Raw genomic sequence first — 16,018 nt, forward strand, 5'->3', positions numbered from 1 at the left:
CTGCGGTGTTGACCCGTGTTGACCTTTTGTCGCGCGCTGCATGCCGGGAGTTGTGACCTTGTTCAGTTCTTTGCTGCTCCAGGATGGCCTCAAGGTTGCTTTGTCGTCAGATTTTCTCTTCTGTCCGCCGTGCGGTGGTCCCTCCAGCCGCCACTGGCGTCCGGCACATGGCAGTCGGAGGTAGGGAACATTTCTGTTGCGGCATTTTGTCGCTAAACTCTGTAACAAGGTGCGAATTTTGTGCTCACGTGAAGGCTCCCCCCGCCGTCATGGCGGCATGTCTCCATCTGTGACGCGCCGGATTGAGTACTTAGAATGCTCCATACAAAACGTCGTAGTAAGGTCACGATACGTCAAATGAGGCTGGTTTATGTGTCCCCGTGATGTCAACGAGTCAGACAACAGTGTATGGGTCAGTTGGAAATTCAAAAATCACTGGAAGACGAGATATGTCCCGTCAAAGTTGACCTTCTAAGTACTCATTTTGGCGTGGTTTTTCTGTGTTTTGCGGTCTGCATGGGGGTTTTCAGACGACCGCTGTCCAGTCTACTTCCGGGTCAAACCACGCCCCCTAACAGCTGCTAATACGCGTATGTGTGCTTATAGTTGGACGGCGATTGCGTCCGATACGGATGTTCTGGCCAGTGTAACGGTACGGCCCGGAGTCTCTTTTGTTATCACACATGCTTCCAAATGTTTCATAGAAACTCGAACGGCCCCCGTTACACAAAAAGTGTAACGGCCACATGCGGCTGTCGGGCGATTAAACCCGCGGTCGGGTTGGTACGTTGGGCAATACGGCATACACAGCGTAGTATTACTAACGTTATATATTTTATTCTTTATTGCAAGGTAACATGTAAGCCTTACCTCTAATAGTTGTTCTATCAGGATCACTCAGTTTAACCATACTAATTGTTTCTTCGAACTTCACGTTACACCCTGTTCACCCTAACCATTCTGACCGGGACATATCATTCATGTTTCTAACGAAACATACCGTAAGTTGTCTTACAGACAATCTGTTTTGCTGTGCGCACGTATGTAAGTTCTAATGTAGTTCATTTTCGTTCACGACAATTTCAGTTATGGGGTAATTGTAACTTTGGACTACATATATCTTTAAATGGAACAATGCTAGAATGTCTACATACATGTAAAAATTGCTTGACAAATAAAGACGGTAGATTTTTCACCTGTGTCACTTGAATGATATAGCCCTGAACAAGAGAATTCCCACCTGTGTCATAGGAATGACATAGCCTTAACATGGCAAATATATGTCACCTGAGCCATTGGAATGATATAGCCCTGAACAGCAGAATTTCCACCTGTGTCATAGGAATGACATAGCCGGCAGATATTTTACCTGAGTCACAGGAATGACATAGCCTTAAGACGGCAGATATTTTACCTGTGTCATAGAAATTATATAGCCTTAACACGGAAAATTTTTTACCTGTGTCATAGGAATGACATAGCCCTAAGACGGCAGATATTTTACCTGTGTCATAGGAATGACATAGCCCTAAGACGGCAGATATTTTACCTGTGTCATAGGAATGACATAGCCCTAAGACGGCAAATATTTTACCTGTGTCATAGAAATTATATAGCCTTAAGACGGAAAATTTTTTACCTGTGTCATAGGAGTGACATAGCCCTAAGACGGCAGTTATTTTACCTGAGTCATAGGAATGACATAGCCCTAAGACGGCAAATATTTTACCTGTGTCATAGGAATGACATAGCCCTAAGACGGCAGATATTTTACCTGTGTCATAGGAATGACATAGCCCTAAGACGGCAGATATTTTACCTGTGTCATAGGAATGACATAGCCCTAAGACGGCAGATATTTTACCTGTGTCATAGGAATGACATAGCCCTAAGACGGCAGATATTTTACCTGTGTCATAGGAATGACATAGCCCTAAGACGGCAGATATTTTACCTGTGTCATAGGAATGACATAGCCCTAAGACGGCAGATATTTTACCTGTGTCATAGGAATGACATAGCCCTAAGACGGCAGATATGTCATTCCAATAACCATCATGGAAATTCTGTTGTTCAAGGCTATATCATTCCAATGACACAGGTGAAATACGAATGATATAGCGCCTTAGACAACAGAATTTAAACCTTCTCTTGTAAGTTTATCTTTGTTGGTAAAAGTCATTATGAAACAAGTTTGAACTGCTATTGCGGTGTGGGTTTGCGGTATATCTTAACTTGCTGGGACCGTCCTCTTTAGATAGAGCAAGTCCGTATCCTGGATGCGCTCTAAGTGCGACGTCTTCTTGGTAGAGTAAGTCCGTATCGAGGATGCGCTCTGAGGTGCGATCTCTTTGGGATAGAGTAGGTCCGTATCCAGGATGCACTCTAAGTGCCGACCTGTCCTTCAAATTCTGTGCAGCCGACTATAACGTTACAGAACCACAGAACTTCGCGGGCGCCAATATTCAAGGGGCACGTTCAACTTCGGCTGCACATCCTCCAGCGCACAGGGGACGAAAAAAAAACAACATTGTGCATATTCAGCTGTATGACACACTTCAAAGTATACACTGTTTGACAGTATGCTAACCCTGGCTAACCTGATGATGGAAATGATGGAAACATTTTCCGTCTGAAAACTGTGTCAAACTGTCAATGGTATGACACACTGTCAATGTAAATACTGTTTAAAGTATATTCACCCACTTATGACGGAAACATTTTCCGTCTGAAATCTTTGTCAATGGTATGGCACATTGGCAAAATATATACTGTTTAGACTGTATATTCACCCACTGATGACGGAAAACGTTTCCACCCGAAAACTGTGTCAATAGTATGACACACTGCCAAAGTACCGCTATACAATGTTTATATTATATAGTTATGCACTTATGAAGAAAAAGTTTTATGCCGGAAAATTGTGTCAATGGTTCGACAAAATATCAAGGTATACACTGTTTTGACTGTATATTCACTAAGATATCGAATATATTGACGGAGAGCTTTCCGTCCCAAAACTGTGTCAATGGTATGATGCAATGTCAAAGCAAAGTATGCTCTGTTTCAACTGTATATCCATACAGTTACGACGGAGGACTTTTCCGCCATGACACACTTTCAAAGTCTTCACTGTTAGACTGTCTGTTCACATATACTTATGGCGGAAATCTTTTCAATCCGAAAATCGTGTCAATGATATGGCATCCTGTCAACTTGAAGGCATTCACTGTTTAGATTGTTCATGCAAGCAATTATGACGGAGAACTTGCCTTCCAAAAACTGTGTCAATCGTATGACACACTTTTTAATAAAAATAAATGTATAGTTTTTAAACCTATACGTCTAAAACTGTGCCAATGGCATGACACAATGTCAAAGCAAAGTATGCATTGTTTCGACTGTATATATCCACGCAGTTATGACGGAAGACTTTTCCGTTTAAAAACTGTGTTCTTCACTGTTTATACAGTATGTTCACATACTTATGACGGAAAACTTTTCCGGCCAAAAAATGTTTCAATGATATGACATCCTGTCAAGGTATTCACAATTATTATATAATATAAGTTTAAGTTGAGTGTGTCGCCACCGCGTTTTGTCATTATATGTTTCAATAAAAAAAGGTATTCACTGTTTAGACTGTTCATGCACGCAATTATGATGGAGAACTTGCCTTCCAAAAACTGTGTCAATCCGTATGACACACTGTCAAAGTTGGACTGCATAGTAGCGCACTCATTTTATAGAGGAACAGTTTTCCGTCCTAAAACATTGTCGATGCATATGGTATGACATACTTAAAGTGTACACTATTTAGATTGTATAATCACGCAGTTATGACACAGTACTTTTCCGTCTTAAAACTGTGTCAATGGTTTGACATAGTTTAGACTGTATACACACGCACTTTTGACGGAAAACTTTACCGTCTGACAACTGTGTCAATCGTATAACACGCTTTAAAAGCATATTTTTCTTTCCATTGTTTACCTACTTGTGATTGAAATACTTTTCCGTCCAAAACTGTGTCAATGGTATGACACAATGGCAAAGCAATGTATGTATTGTTTAGAAGTTTCGACTGTATATCACGCAGCTATGAGGCTGGACTTTTCCGTGTCAAAGGTATGACACACTTTCCAACAATTCACTGTTTAGACTGTATGTTCACATATTTTATCCCGCCACTACTCAGGTCAAAGAAAACTCATCATTTTCATTTTACACTGTACATGCAAGCAATTATGACGGAGAACTTGCCTTCCAACTTGACCTGTGTCAATCGTGTGACACACTTTCAAAGTACACTGTTTGGACTGTATAGTCTCGCACTAATTTTATAGAGGAAACGTCCGAAAACATTGTCAATGGTATTACACACTTCAAGTCTACACTATTTAGATTGTGTATTCTACGCAGTTATAAGGGAGAGCTTTCCGTTTAAAACTGTGTCAAAGGTATTACACACTTTCAAAGGTATTATACACTTTCAACTTATTAACTGTTTAGACTGTATGTTCACATATTTATGACGGAGAATTTGCCTCCACGTGGTAGCAGGTCACAGTATTAGAAAGTAGTGCAGCGAATATTCTTGAAGGCTGGGTAGAAAGACTGATAAGAGCGTCAGCCAGATGTAAATTATGCTGTGTGGTGTAGGAATGTATCGGGTTTGAGACTGTGTGATTTGAATTGTGAAGGTTTTGCAGTTCGTGTATAAATGCGCCGTATTGCGCAACTGGCTTTCCGGGTGAGTCGGCTGCAGTTCAGGTCACGTCCGTAGGAGGCGATTTCAAAGTGTACGTTACGAGCAGATACGCCGACAGGATTTGTTCGTTTCTAGATATCTTGTAGTTTGTACCTTCTTCTGAAACATATTCGATTTTCGTATTTGTGAAGTGCACCCTGCTATAATTCTTACCGCGTCGAAGTGAGTCATCTTGGGGTCCTTAACTATAGAAATCCCCATAGGGCGAAAACTGTGTTCTGCTACCACGTCGTCTGACAGTGTACTCGATAGTGTGACCCCTGGTGTGACCCGGAAACAGATGCGCAACCGGGTGCCACGAAACCCCCATGTGGTGCGTATTTCAGTCAAAAACAACATGGCGGAAACCGCCTAAATTCTGAGTAAGGGCGAACTTTGACGCGTTAATCCGTGGATCCAGTATAAGTTGAAGTCATTGTTTGAACTACACAAGGTTCTCTGTACCTTTCTGATTACGGAGATACATTGTATGGTCTCATTTGACGTACCGTGACCTTTCTACGACTTTTTGTATGGAGCATTCTAAGTACTCAATCCGGCGCGTCACACATCTTGGATCGTTACTATTCACACCCGTACCGGCGTTTTGTAAAGACGCCACGCTTTAAAAACTACTAATGGCAAGCCACGAAGTCTTTGTTTTAATCATCTACTATCCACACTATGGCTCAGAACAAATACTCTCCTACTCTGGCGTATCATAAATTAGCTGTTTTGGAGCAGTTTTATAACAACACTTGTGTCCCTGCATAGCGGTCAAAGTCACGGACTATTGGAAATTATTATGACCGAAACCTTTACGATTGCGTGCCTTAAGGTGATAAATCACTTTCATCTATCACGCAGTGGGAGAACCTTTCTCCTGAGCTCATGTTAGGGACATCTCATTCTGTTTTAATTATTTTGTAGTAATTATACTGTTAGTCGCACCAACAAACAAAAGGAGATAATCTTACTGCGAGGTGATTTTATTTGAAACTGGTCGTTCAACTTTGTCAAAGTTATGTCAACATATAATTACCAATCCGTGGAACATAATTGGTGATGCACACATTATAACAGCCTCACAAATTGGCATGGGTTGGCACTAATGATAGAAATATTTGTTCGTCTGTATGTCTTTTCTGATTTTCTATGCATACAATACAGTTAATAAATCGTAGAGGACATACCGTGATTGTGCCTGTTTATAGTTGTAGTTGACAGGAGCACATTGACGTAACAAGCATACAATAAACTCCAACATGGCAAATTTTCTCATGAAAAGTTAGATATTGTGTATGTTCCAAGGCTTCACGTGATATAAATGATAGTTTTGTTTGATTGTCATGTCAAGGAGGTCATGTCAATTTTTGATTAGTACTTTTAATGAATGTTGGCATTTTAACCTGTAGTGTGTATTGTCACAAGTAATAAATGTTTTGTTACAAGTTGTTTTTATACAAACATCTATATAAATTTAGGATGTTGTATTTAGTAATAGTTTATGTACTGTGTATTTGTTGTATGTATTTTTATGTGTATCCAGGATTACCTGAAAAGCAGGCCAAAATGGCTTGAGCTGTAATTACTGGTTAAATGAATAAATTGAATTGAATTGAAATTTGTTTTAGTACATTGATGTTTCCTTGTGGATTGTGTTACTTCAGGTGTCCCCACGGATGATGAACAGGCCACTGGTCTGGAGAAGAGAGAGTTGGACGCGAAGAAAGCTGGCATTGCGGTAAGTTAGGGATTTCCATATCATATTTCAGGGCTTGTGCACCTTAGTGCACCCATATTTGGAGCTGTGCACCGTGAATATAATATAGTTCCGTGAACATGTTCATTTTTCTCATACCGTGAACTTTTGCTAAGTGAATTACTGTCAATGACTACTATACTGTATTTATTACAGGACATAATGACCAGCTACTTGTTGTGCAATCCACACAATCGATGAGATTTCTTTAAGAGCAGTTTGTATGAACATTTCCACTAGCACCTGTGTGTTTTTAAATAACTGTTTTATGTATTGTAATTTTGTAAATACCTTGTAGATATTGTATAATGATTCTGTCAACTGTATGTATATGGAAGTTTTTTTTTCTGTATGAATGCCAGGAAGACTAGCGGTGGACCCTTTGGCTAATGGCTATTCTAAAGAAAGTTTCAAAGTTCCTTGTTAATCAGATTCCTGACCTCATCATGTTTCTGTCTTTTAGGACCCTTTTAGTATGGAAATCAACACAACCCCTCCCGGAACAAGAGACAGTCCCTGCATGGTGCCCTCCATTTATGAGCGCCGCCTCGTCGGCTGTGTCTGTAAGTAGTTTTATATCATACCTGGGCCGTAGTGCTGTGTACCTAAACCCACATTTAGGTTCAGGTCCGGATTCAAGTCCAGAGGTTTAGGTTCAGTTACGAGCTCGTAAATCTGGACCTTAGCCCATGGCATATACAAAATTGCATGTTGGCAACCTTGCAATGTTGTTAGGGCAAAACTTTGGCCACATAACATAACATTTTGCAATCTATGGAAGGTTTTAGTTGGTTTGGAAAGAAAAGGGGTATGTGAAATGTTTTTTTTTTGGGGTAATAAGTCCGGACTTGGTTTTTGACTTTTAGGTTTTTTTGGCTTCTACTGTACAACTTTTAATCCTTGTCCTGCGGAGCACAACAATTGTTGTTCTGCACATACAGTACCATCTATATAACACCCCGTATCGGTACGATTTGGGGGTATTTCTCGTGCAACGCATCACACCGCAGCGAAACGCAACGAATGTGGAAGTAACTATGCCACTGCAGAGCAAAAAAACTTGGGGGTCTATACTCTAATTAAGACATGAAATTATTGAAAAATATTGTGCCAGGAATGCCAGCAGGACAAGGGCTAAGCTCCAAATCCCTCCAATACAAGATAATGGTTGATAAGCAATGTCTTTTATTATTGGTTTTTATTTGTTGTTCTGCTACAGGTGAAGAAGACGCCACATACATCCAGTGGATGTGGCTAGAGAAGGGGGACGCCCAGCGCTGTGAATGTGGACACTGGTTTCAGGTACAACTCTCTCAAACACTTAATCCGCTTTTACTATCACAAATGTTCATCTATTTATTTATTTATTTCATCATAAGATGGCTGGGTAGCCCCATTCAGCTTACATTAGCTGTTTTCCAAGGGGGGCCAGCAAAATTACACAAGACATTGTTACATACAGTAAGACAAGAGTGGACAACATACAGTAAACATAAGAGTCTGATGTGTCAAAACAGAGTCATAGTCCTATACTCAAAGTCCCAGCCATTCAAAGGTCAAAAACACGAAAATCAAGGAATCTGTGTTGGTAGTTTAATATTTAAAACTTTTAATAGTTAAAAGTTTAATAGTTAAAACTTTTGATCCAACACAAAATGTTCTCTCACCTAGAGCTTTCAACCAGTCAGTCTGGTCTTCCTCAGTAGACTGACCCAGTGAGGCTTGTCACGTGGCTTCTTCGAGTATGAAGTGTGACGTCAACACTGGGTCAGTCTACTGAGGAAGGCCAGAGTGACTGGTCAAAAGCTCAAGGTGAGAGAACTTTATGCTGGATATAAAGTTTTAACTTTAAACAAAATCTGCTTTTGTGTATCCTTTTGCTTTCAGTACAGAACTGTAGAAATGTTCATTACTAGCCTGGATAGGCCTAGGAAAAAAATTACGTTTCCTGTTTCCCGACCGACCCTAGAAAAAACTGCCGCCCTAGACTTTTTTGGGGGTGGACCTCTGCAAGTTTTTGAGCTGATCAACCTTTTCTAGCTCCATGATCTGACACCTGAGTGATAAAACGTTGTACAATTGGTTTTTTAACATTGACATTGAAAATAAAAGTGTCCTCATGCAAGTTTTACTTGGTTCAACTGTATTGTATAAGTTGGACCCTTATATAGATATCACTGAAGTCTAAAAAAAAAAGATAATCCCTACCTACCAACCATAATTTTTTCAGGACTGAAACAGGAAACACAACATTTTTTTTCCTAGGCCTAGACCAGCTGATGTTTATCTGTGAGGAAGCCATCCCTCCATGTGTGTTAGTGAACTGTCCCTAACATGTACACACTCCCCCCCACAGCTGCAGGGAGTCACCCCTCCAGGTGCTGCGGAGGCTCACCACTGACCCCTGACCCCCACCTGCACCAATAGCGTGTCTGCATCCTTGGTAACCATGACAACGACCCTTTCAGCTAGACCACTGTACAGGTCACTAGTCTGTGAGACTGGAACTAAGAGTTACCAGTTGTCTCTTATTAGTGTTACAACTACAAACCAAAAGCACAATATGGTGACTGTATAATAGCACCTAAGGAAAACATCCCGGATTAATTCTTTACGTACAGCCTATGATGACGATACTTAAAATTTCTAACATGAATCGGTTGCAAAAGTTTGCTCCAAATTCAGTCTGGCTTTAGATGTCTGCAACTAAGATATACAGTACAATACTCAGGAAAATTGAACCTAAGTGTTACCCTGTTTGGCCGAGCTCTAAATCTTAAAAACTCTGGGAAACTTTGCAGGTTTATCTACAGAATTTAACAACATATCTGTAATGACATGGTGCCTGATGATTCAGTGTGTATGGAACTATAGTTTTGAGGCGAGAAGAAAACTTCTTTCTGTTGTGCCTCAGAATACGCCGTTACATCTGTCATCCTGAGCACAGACAACTGATTTCTGACAAACGTGATATTCGATGTGCCTGTCAGAGACTTACCCTATACGTAAGCCATACAGTTGTTTAATGTCATAAACAACCTAATAATAAACGTACTCCGATTATGTCGTGGCAGACAAGGCAAAAACAAGCACGTACGGTCTCTAGTTTTGAGAAGGGTGGTTGTTATGAACAAGACAAACTTGTGTTTGTAAATTGAAACAGAGAAAAAATGTACCTCTATCTCTAAAACCCCATATAAATCCCAGTGTGGAAGATTATTTGTTGTGCCGAGTGTAGAAGTTTTATCCGCTGTTATCAGAGTTGTGATCCTTACGGTGGCTGTCGTCCTGCACAGCCAGTAAATAAATCATCCTTAAATCAACAACTTTTCTGTGTTCATACCTCGAAGTTTTTCTTTTGTTGTATTCATTATTGGTTGTTCTTTTGGTGTCAATCTTAAGCTTCATGTCATTCTACCATTCAACAATGAGAGTTTAGTTGCAAAGGTGCGCACAGGGACGCACGCACAGGGACGCACATGCACACAAATACGTTCTTTACACACACACACACACACATGCTCACACGAGCGTGCTCAAAAGAGTGTGCTCACATGCATACACACAGGAACGCACAAACATTTGTGCGCTTCACATACGTATGCACCCACATACATGCATGAACACACTCGTGCCTGTACATACACTCATGTGCCTCTACATACACTCATTTGCACACACATACACGTAGCTTGAAATAACCACTCGACCAACTGTACATAAGACATCAACTGTATTGAGGACATTAACTAAAATAAGAAGCACCCACCCATGGACAAAGCGTTGTCTATTTATATTACATTCATTTTCCATTAGTTACAAAACAGTTCATGCCTCCTAGATGTAATGTTCCCCTGCCGAATTCCTGTCAATGCATTGCAGAAGATCTTAAGTTAGTGCAGGTATTTTTCGTTACAAGTTGTTATGCTGTTCCCTTCTTCGAGTACGTTGCTGATGCGGCCTGCGGAAGATGACCCTGTGCGCCTTGCTGTCCTGCATGTTGCCTGTGTGCCAGGCTATTTGAGCCGTGCGGGAGTGTCTGTGTGCCGGGCTATTTGAGCCGTGCCTGTGTGCCAGGCTATTTGAGCCGTGCCTGTGTGCCAGGCTATTTGAGCCATGCCTGTGTGCCAGGCTATTTGAGCCGTGCCTGTGTGCCAGGCTATTTGAGCCATGCCTGTGTGCCAGGCTATTTGAGCCGTGCCTGAGTGCCTGTGTTTGAGGCTGATGCGGGCCTGCGGAAGATGACCCTTGCTGTCCTGCATGTTGCCTGTGTACCAGGCTATTTGAGCCGTGCCTGTGTGCCGGGCTATTTGAGCCGTGCCGGTGTGCCAGGCTATTTGAGCCTAGCCGGTGTGCCTGTGTTTGAGGCTGATGCAGGCCTGCGGAAGATGACCCTTGCTGTCCTGCTGTCCTGCATGTTGCCTGTCTGAGGCATGGGCCTGTCCACGCGAGCCCAGTCCTGTCCCCAGCCTAGTCTCTCAGCTGTGCGCGCCTGCACAACAGCACGGGACTCGAACGGCACCAAGTCTGGAGGGGAAAACAGGACTCAAAATTCACTTTTTTTATTGCAACATTTAATGACTAGACATGGTGACGGTAAACTCAAGTTTTATCACTTATTTTATGCCGTCACCGACGCAGATAGAGGACAAATACGGAACAGGACAATACTCATTTTCATTAGAGCTAAGTGAGGAAAGTCGTGTAAAGTGACTTTCCCAAGGGCACAACATCAGTTGCATGCGTCAGGACTCGAACTCGGCACCTCTTGGTTCCGAGGCGAGCACTCTGCCGCTACACCACACATTGACACCACGAAATTCATTTTTGGGAATAGGTGCACGGTACAATATAAAATAAGTAGAATGTCAGCAAAAACTAGTAATACTACAACTATGGTGCTGCTAAAGCTACGTCGAAGGTACCCCTGTCCTGTGTGTGTGTAGTAGGAGGGAGAGAGTACTGTACCCCTGTCCTGTGTGTGTGTAGTAGGAGGGAGAGAGTACTGTACCCCTGTCCTGTGTGTGTGTAGTAGGAGGGAGACAGTACTGTACCCCTGTCCTGTGTGTGTGTAGTAGGAGGGAGAGAGTACTGTACCCCTGTCCTGTGTGTGTGTAGTAGGATGGAGAGAGTACCGTATACCCCTGTCCTGTGTGTGTGTAGTAGAAGGGAGAGAGTACCGTACCCCTGTCCTGCGTGTCTGTGCCGGAGGGTGTTGTGGTTGTGGCGGGCCGGCTGGCTCCCGAGTTGTTCGCCCAGGACGGCTGCCGGCTCGGCTGCAGGACGGCGTTCCCGCCAACCAGGTTCGCCTGGGACACGCCGATGTTCCTGTTAAAACACACTCTCGTCAAAACAGTTCGTCATCAACACAGACTCTGAGTTAGTAGTAGCACCGACACACAAACAAAACACACACACACAGAGACATGCATAGAATAGTTCAGGCACTTCAACACACGCACGCACACTCAAGTATACACACTGAGACACATACGCACTGGCACACAAACTATAAAACGCACACACTGAGACCGTGACACACTGAGACACCCAAGAACACTGACACCCACACAAGCACACACACACACACACACACACACACACTGAGACACACACACACACTGAGACACACACACATCCACACAAACACACACACACACGTACACACACACACACACACACACACACACACACACACACACACACACACACACACACACACACACACACACACCCGTCTTACCCCGCATGTGGACACCTGTCGCTGCCCTGCAGAATGGCGGCCACGTTGCCCTCGCGGATGCAGCTCATGCAGGACCGGATGTAGGTCTGTACGGTCCGGTCGCACGTCCGCTCCGCCATCCGCTTTATCTTCAGGTCGATCACGCCGTTCTGGCCGCGGTAGTTCTGCAGAATCTAGTGGTACAATACGGAAGGGTATAGGCTACATCTGTTGTACAACACAGGAGGGGTACATGCACGGGCTATTTGTACAACTTACACGGCGCAGGTGTACAGGTACATGTACTCTCGAAGCAGAAGTTTGGGTTCTGGCTTATTTTGGCGTGTTCTTAGGCTTTTTTCTCAGTGACTTTGTTTTATTGTACTGGTATCTTTTTTCACGCGTAAACATGCCAAGAATAAACCAAAACCCTAACCTCTGCATGGAGAGTAGTGTACAGGGTAGTTTTAAGTCACAGCACAGGATCCAACAGTCCGATGTACATAGCGGGACACTGGGCCGGTCTGCACTGTGTATTCATTCAAGCACGCTGTTGTCAGGCAGCGAATGTTGATGGAAGGAGCGGGCATGGCGAAAGTAGTTGCCTGTTTTGCGTCACCATGATTTTCATTATAAAGGCCATGGAGAACATTATATTTACGGAACGATTTTGAGAGGACTCCTCATTAAACATTAACTACAGGTTCTGAGAGTGTTGTGTAGCAAGTGTTGTGTAGCGAAATTGTTTTGTAGCGAATGTTGTGTAATGTAAGTTGTGTAGCGAATGTTGTGTAGCGAGTTCTGTGTAGCAGGTGTAATGTGTAGCGAATGTCGTGTAGCGAACGTTGTGTAGCGAATGTTGTGTAGCGCACATTGTGTAGAGAGAGTTGTGTAGTGAGTGTTGTGTAGCAAATGTTGTGTTGAGAGTTCCGTGTAGCAGGTGTTGTGTAGCGAGTGTTGTGTCGCAAATGTTGTGTAGCGAATGTTGAGTAGCGACTAGTGTTGTAGCAAATGTAGCGAGTGTTGTGAAGCGAATGTTGCCGTGTAGCGAGTGTTGTGTAGCGAGTTCTCTGTAGCGAGTTCTCTGTAGCGAGTTCTGTGAGTGTAGCGAATGTTGCTGTGTAGCGAGTGTTGTTTGCGGCACACCCTGTATGTCTGTTTCCCGGCCCAAAGTTTACACTCGCTGATGTATGACCGTGTAGAACAGCGCGGGGACAAAGGGACGACAAAGGCGGGGACAACTGAACCAACAGAGCCGGGCGGCCCGCAGCATGGCGGTCAACCGTGACGCTGGAGAGGCGTTACCTCCCTAGCCTTTTCGGACGTTCCGGGATCGGTCGACCTGCCGAGCACCAGATTCAAACCCAACGTTCCTACCGACTCTGCCAAAAGATCTGGACCCATCGGCAGGGTCAGTTGGTAGCGCCTATACCCCCCCCCTCCTGTTACAGGTGTGTGCATGGCCGGGACCCGGTTATTTCAGCAAATAGTTACATGTACCTGCCCTGGTTTGTTCTTGACGCCCTCTTATTCTTCTATATAACTAAGCCAGCGTAGTTAGTCTGGTAGAGACTAAGTACTGTGTACATTTTGCCAATTGAAAAGCGCCTCCTGTACTCACAAAAAGGGCCTAGAAGGCGCAAACAATTCTCTCTGATTGTCTTATGAAAACAGCTAGACTAAGCGCTAAGACAGTTAAATCGGTCTCCAGTCATCATAATCTTTCAAACATGATCCTTGCCACGAGCTAGATTTAATTGTCACTGATGGAGTATACTCCGGTCTGTAGAAGGCACCCGAAGAGTTTTAAATACCACCTAGAGACACTAGCTGAGCTGGCTCTGAACTGAACTAGTGTCCTACATCCTCTCCGCAATTATCATAGTCCCGAACACGCTCTTAAGGGTTAAGGTCGGTTTTGCGGAGAGGCTGTAGGACTCGGGAGCTATATAATAGGTTTGGTAACCAGGCTAGAACCGAACCGCAAACCAGCATTATTTAAGAGACCACGTCTAACGAGATATTTGACAAGGACAACAAAAACTGGGAACCACAGAAGCCCACCATCCCACCGACCTTAAAGAGCGTGTCCCTCTCCTGCACGGCCTGTTCTCGCTCCTTCTCCATTCCCTGCGCGGCCGGTCAAACCTACAAGGCGGCCAAACTCCCCTGACAACTATTCTCCTATATATAACATCTGTGTCAATAATATTACCAGGGTCCATAATATCCCCACCTTGAGAAATACTAGTAGTGTGCTTAATTTTTTATCGCAGCATACGTTTGGTATGCACTCCTTCACACATCAAATGTACATACCTAGGGTATGTTGCAGTAAAAATATCTTTAAGCACACTATTTCTCAAGGTGGCGATATTATGGACCAAGGTGATATTATGGACACAGATGTTAGCTGGTAGAGACTAACCTTAAAGAGCGTGTCCCTCTCCTGCACGGCCTGCTCGCGCTCCTTCTCGGCCTCCTCCCGCAGCTTGGCCGCCGTCTGGGCGGTCCACTCCGCCGCCTCCGCCCGCCGGGAGAGCTCGTCCGCCCGCCACCGCGCCTGGTCCGTGTCGGTCTGCAGGGACTTCACCTGCACACGCAGCTCTTTCAGCGTCTGGAACAACAACAACAACAACTAAACAACAACAGGGTCTTCACCTGCATACGCAGCTCTTTCAGCGTCTAAGACAACAAGAAGTGAGCGTGTAAGTGTCTTTAGGCGTCTAAAACAACAACAACCGGTCGTTACCTGTTTGTTACGCAAACCTGAGATTATTGACGTTGCGTTGCCGATCAGGTACAGGTGTATTTGTCATTCATTCGTCCCGTCCTGGAGTATGGACACGTCCTGCTGGTCGGTCCCAACCCTTCCATCCCCATGTTCATCGCTTGATCTGTCCCGTACCTCCCATCCCCATGTTCATTGCTTGATCGGTCCCTTGCCTGGTAATACGTCCACCCCGTTTATCGTATGATCGGTCCCGTACCTTCCATCCCCATGTTCATTGCTTGATCGGTCCCTTGCCTGGTAATACGTCCACCCCGTTCATCGCCTGATCGGTCCCGTTCCTCCCATCCCCCTGTTCATCGCCTGATCGGTCCCTTACCTGGTAATACGTCAGTTTGATGTTGGGCTTCTCGTCCTCCAGGAGTTGGGACAGGTCCGCGTTTCTCTTCTGCACCTCCTGCAGTTCCTTCACTTTCCGCAAGAGCTCCGTCTGCAGCTGGTTTACCTGGTATACAAAAATAGTTTTCATATTGCGGCGAGACGTACATCAAGGTAAGAAACAATCCTGGTTGTGTAGAAGAAAACCGCTATGTTTTCAATCTATATAATATATAGCTGAATTAATGGCATGGTTTGGCCATTGTGCGCTCTCATGGCGCTCTCTCCGCGCTCTCACGGCGCTCATTGTTGCATCGTCGTCCTTGGCGCTCTCACGTCCATGGTATGAACCGCATCCATGCAGTCGCCGAGGTGACGGCGCTCATCGCGCTCTCATGGCGCTCCCATAGCGACCTTGGTGCTCTCTCCGCGCTCTGGCCGATTTCAGGTCGCGGAGAGAGCGCCGCGAGAGCGCCGTCTTAGTGGAATGGGGGTATTACTGCACGTGTGTGTGTCAACATCATAACTCGAGAAGGCAATGATGAATCACGATCATATTTAGCATGAGGATAGGATTTGGGGAGAGGAAGTAACGGTTAGATTCAATTCATTACCTTCATCTGTGCCTTAAACAGGTTGGTTTGTTCCCGGGCCTTCTTGTTCCTGTCCCTTTTC

The 16,018-nt window shown here is 44.2% G+C and overlaps 2 protein-coding genes across 2 annotated transcripts; one reads left to right on the forward strand and one right to left on the reverse strand.

Annotated features, from left to right (window-relative positions):
• The first annotated feature begins 13 nt into the window (after positions 1-13).
• LOC109463535 (cytochrome c oxidase subunit 5B, mitochondrial-like) lies at positions 14-9,838 on the forward strand. The gene is made up of 5 exons (XM_019760376.1): positions 14-180; positions 6,421-6,494; positions 6,976-7,075; positions 7,732-7,814; positions 8,869-9,838. Exons 1-5 carry the CDS (start codon positions 84-86, stop codon positions 8,911-8,913), a joined length of 399 nt encoding a protein of 132 aa, XP_019615935.1. The 5' UTR covers positions 14-83; the 3' UTR covers positions 8,914-9,838.
• Positions 9,839-10,845: 1,007 nt separating this feature from the next.
• On the reverse strand, positions 10,846-15,287 carry LOC109463493. Its single transcript, XM_019760328.1, has 5 exons — positions 15,273-15,287; positions 14,663-14,851; positions 12,256-12,428; positions 11,698-11,840; positions 10,846-11,039 (listed from the first exon to the last, which is right to left on the reverse strand). Exons 1-5 carry the CDS (start codon positions 15,285-15,287, stop codon positions 10,846-10,848), a joined length of 714 nt encoding a protein of 237 aa, XP_019615887.1.
• Positions 15,288-16,018: the final 731 nt, after the last annotated feature.

Source organism: Branchiostoma belcheri, unplaced genomic scaffold (genome assembly GCF_001625305.1).
Source record: "Branchiostoma belcheri isolate BF01 breed outbred unplaced genomic scaffold, Haploidv18h27 scaffold127, whole genome shotgun sequence".
In the NCBI taxonomy this organism is placed as follows: Eukaryota; Metazoa; Chordata; class Leptocardii; order Amphioxiformes; family Branchiostomatidae; genus Branchiostoma; species Branchiostoma belcheri.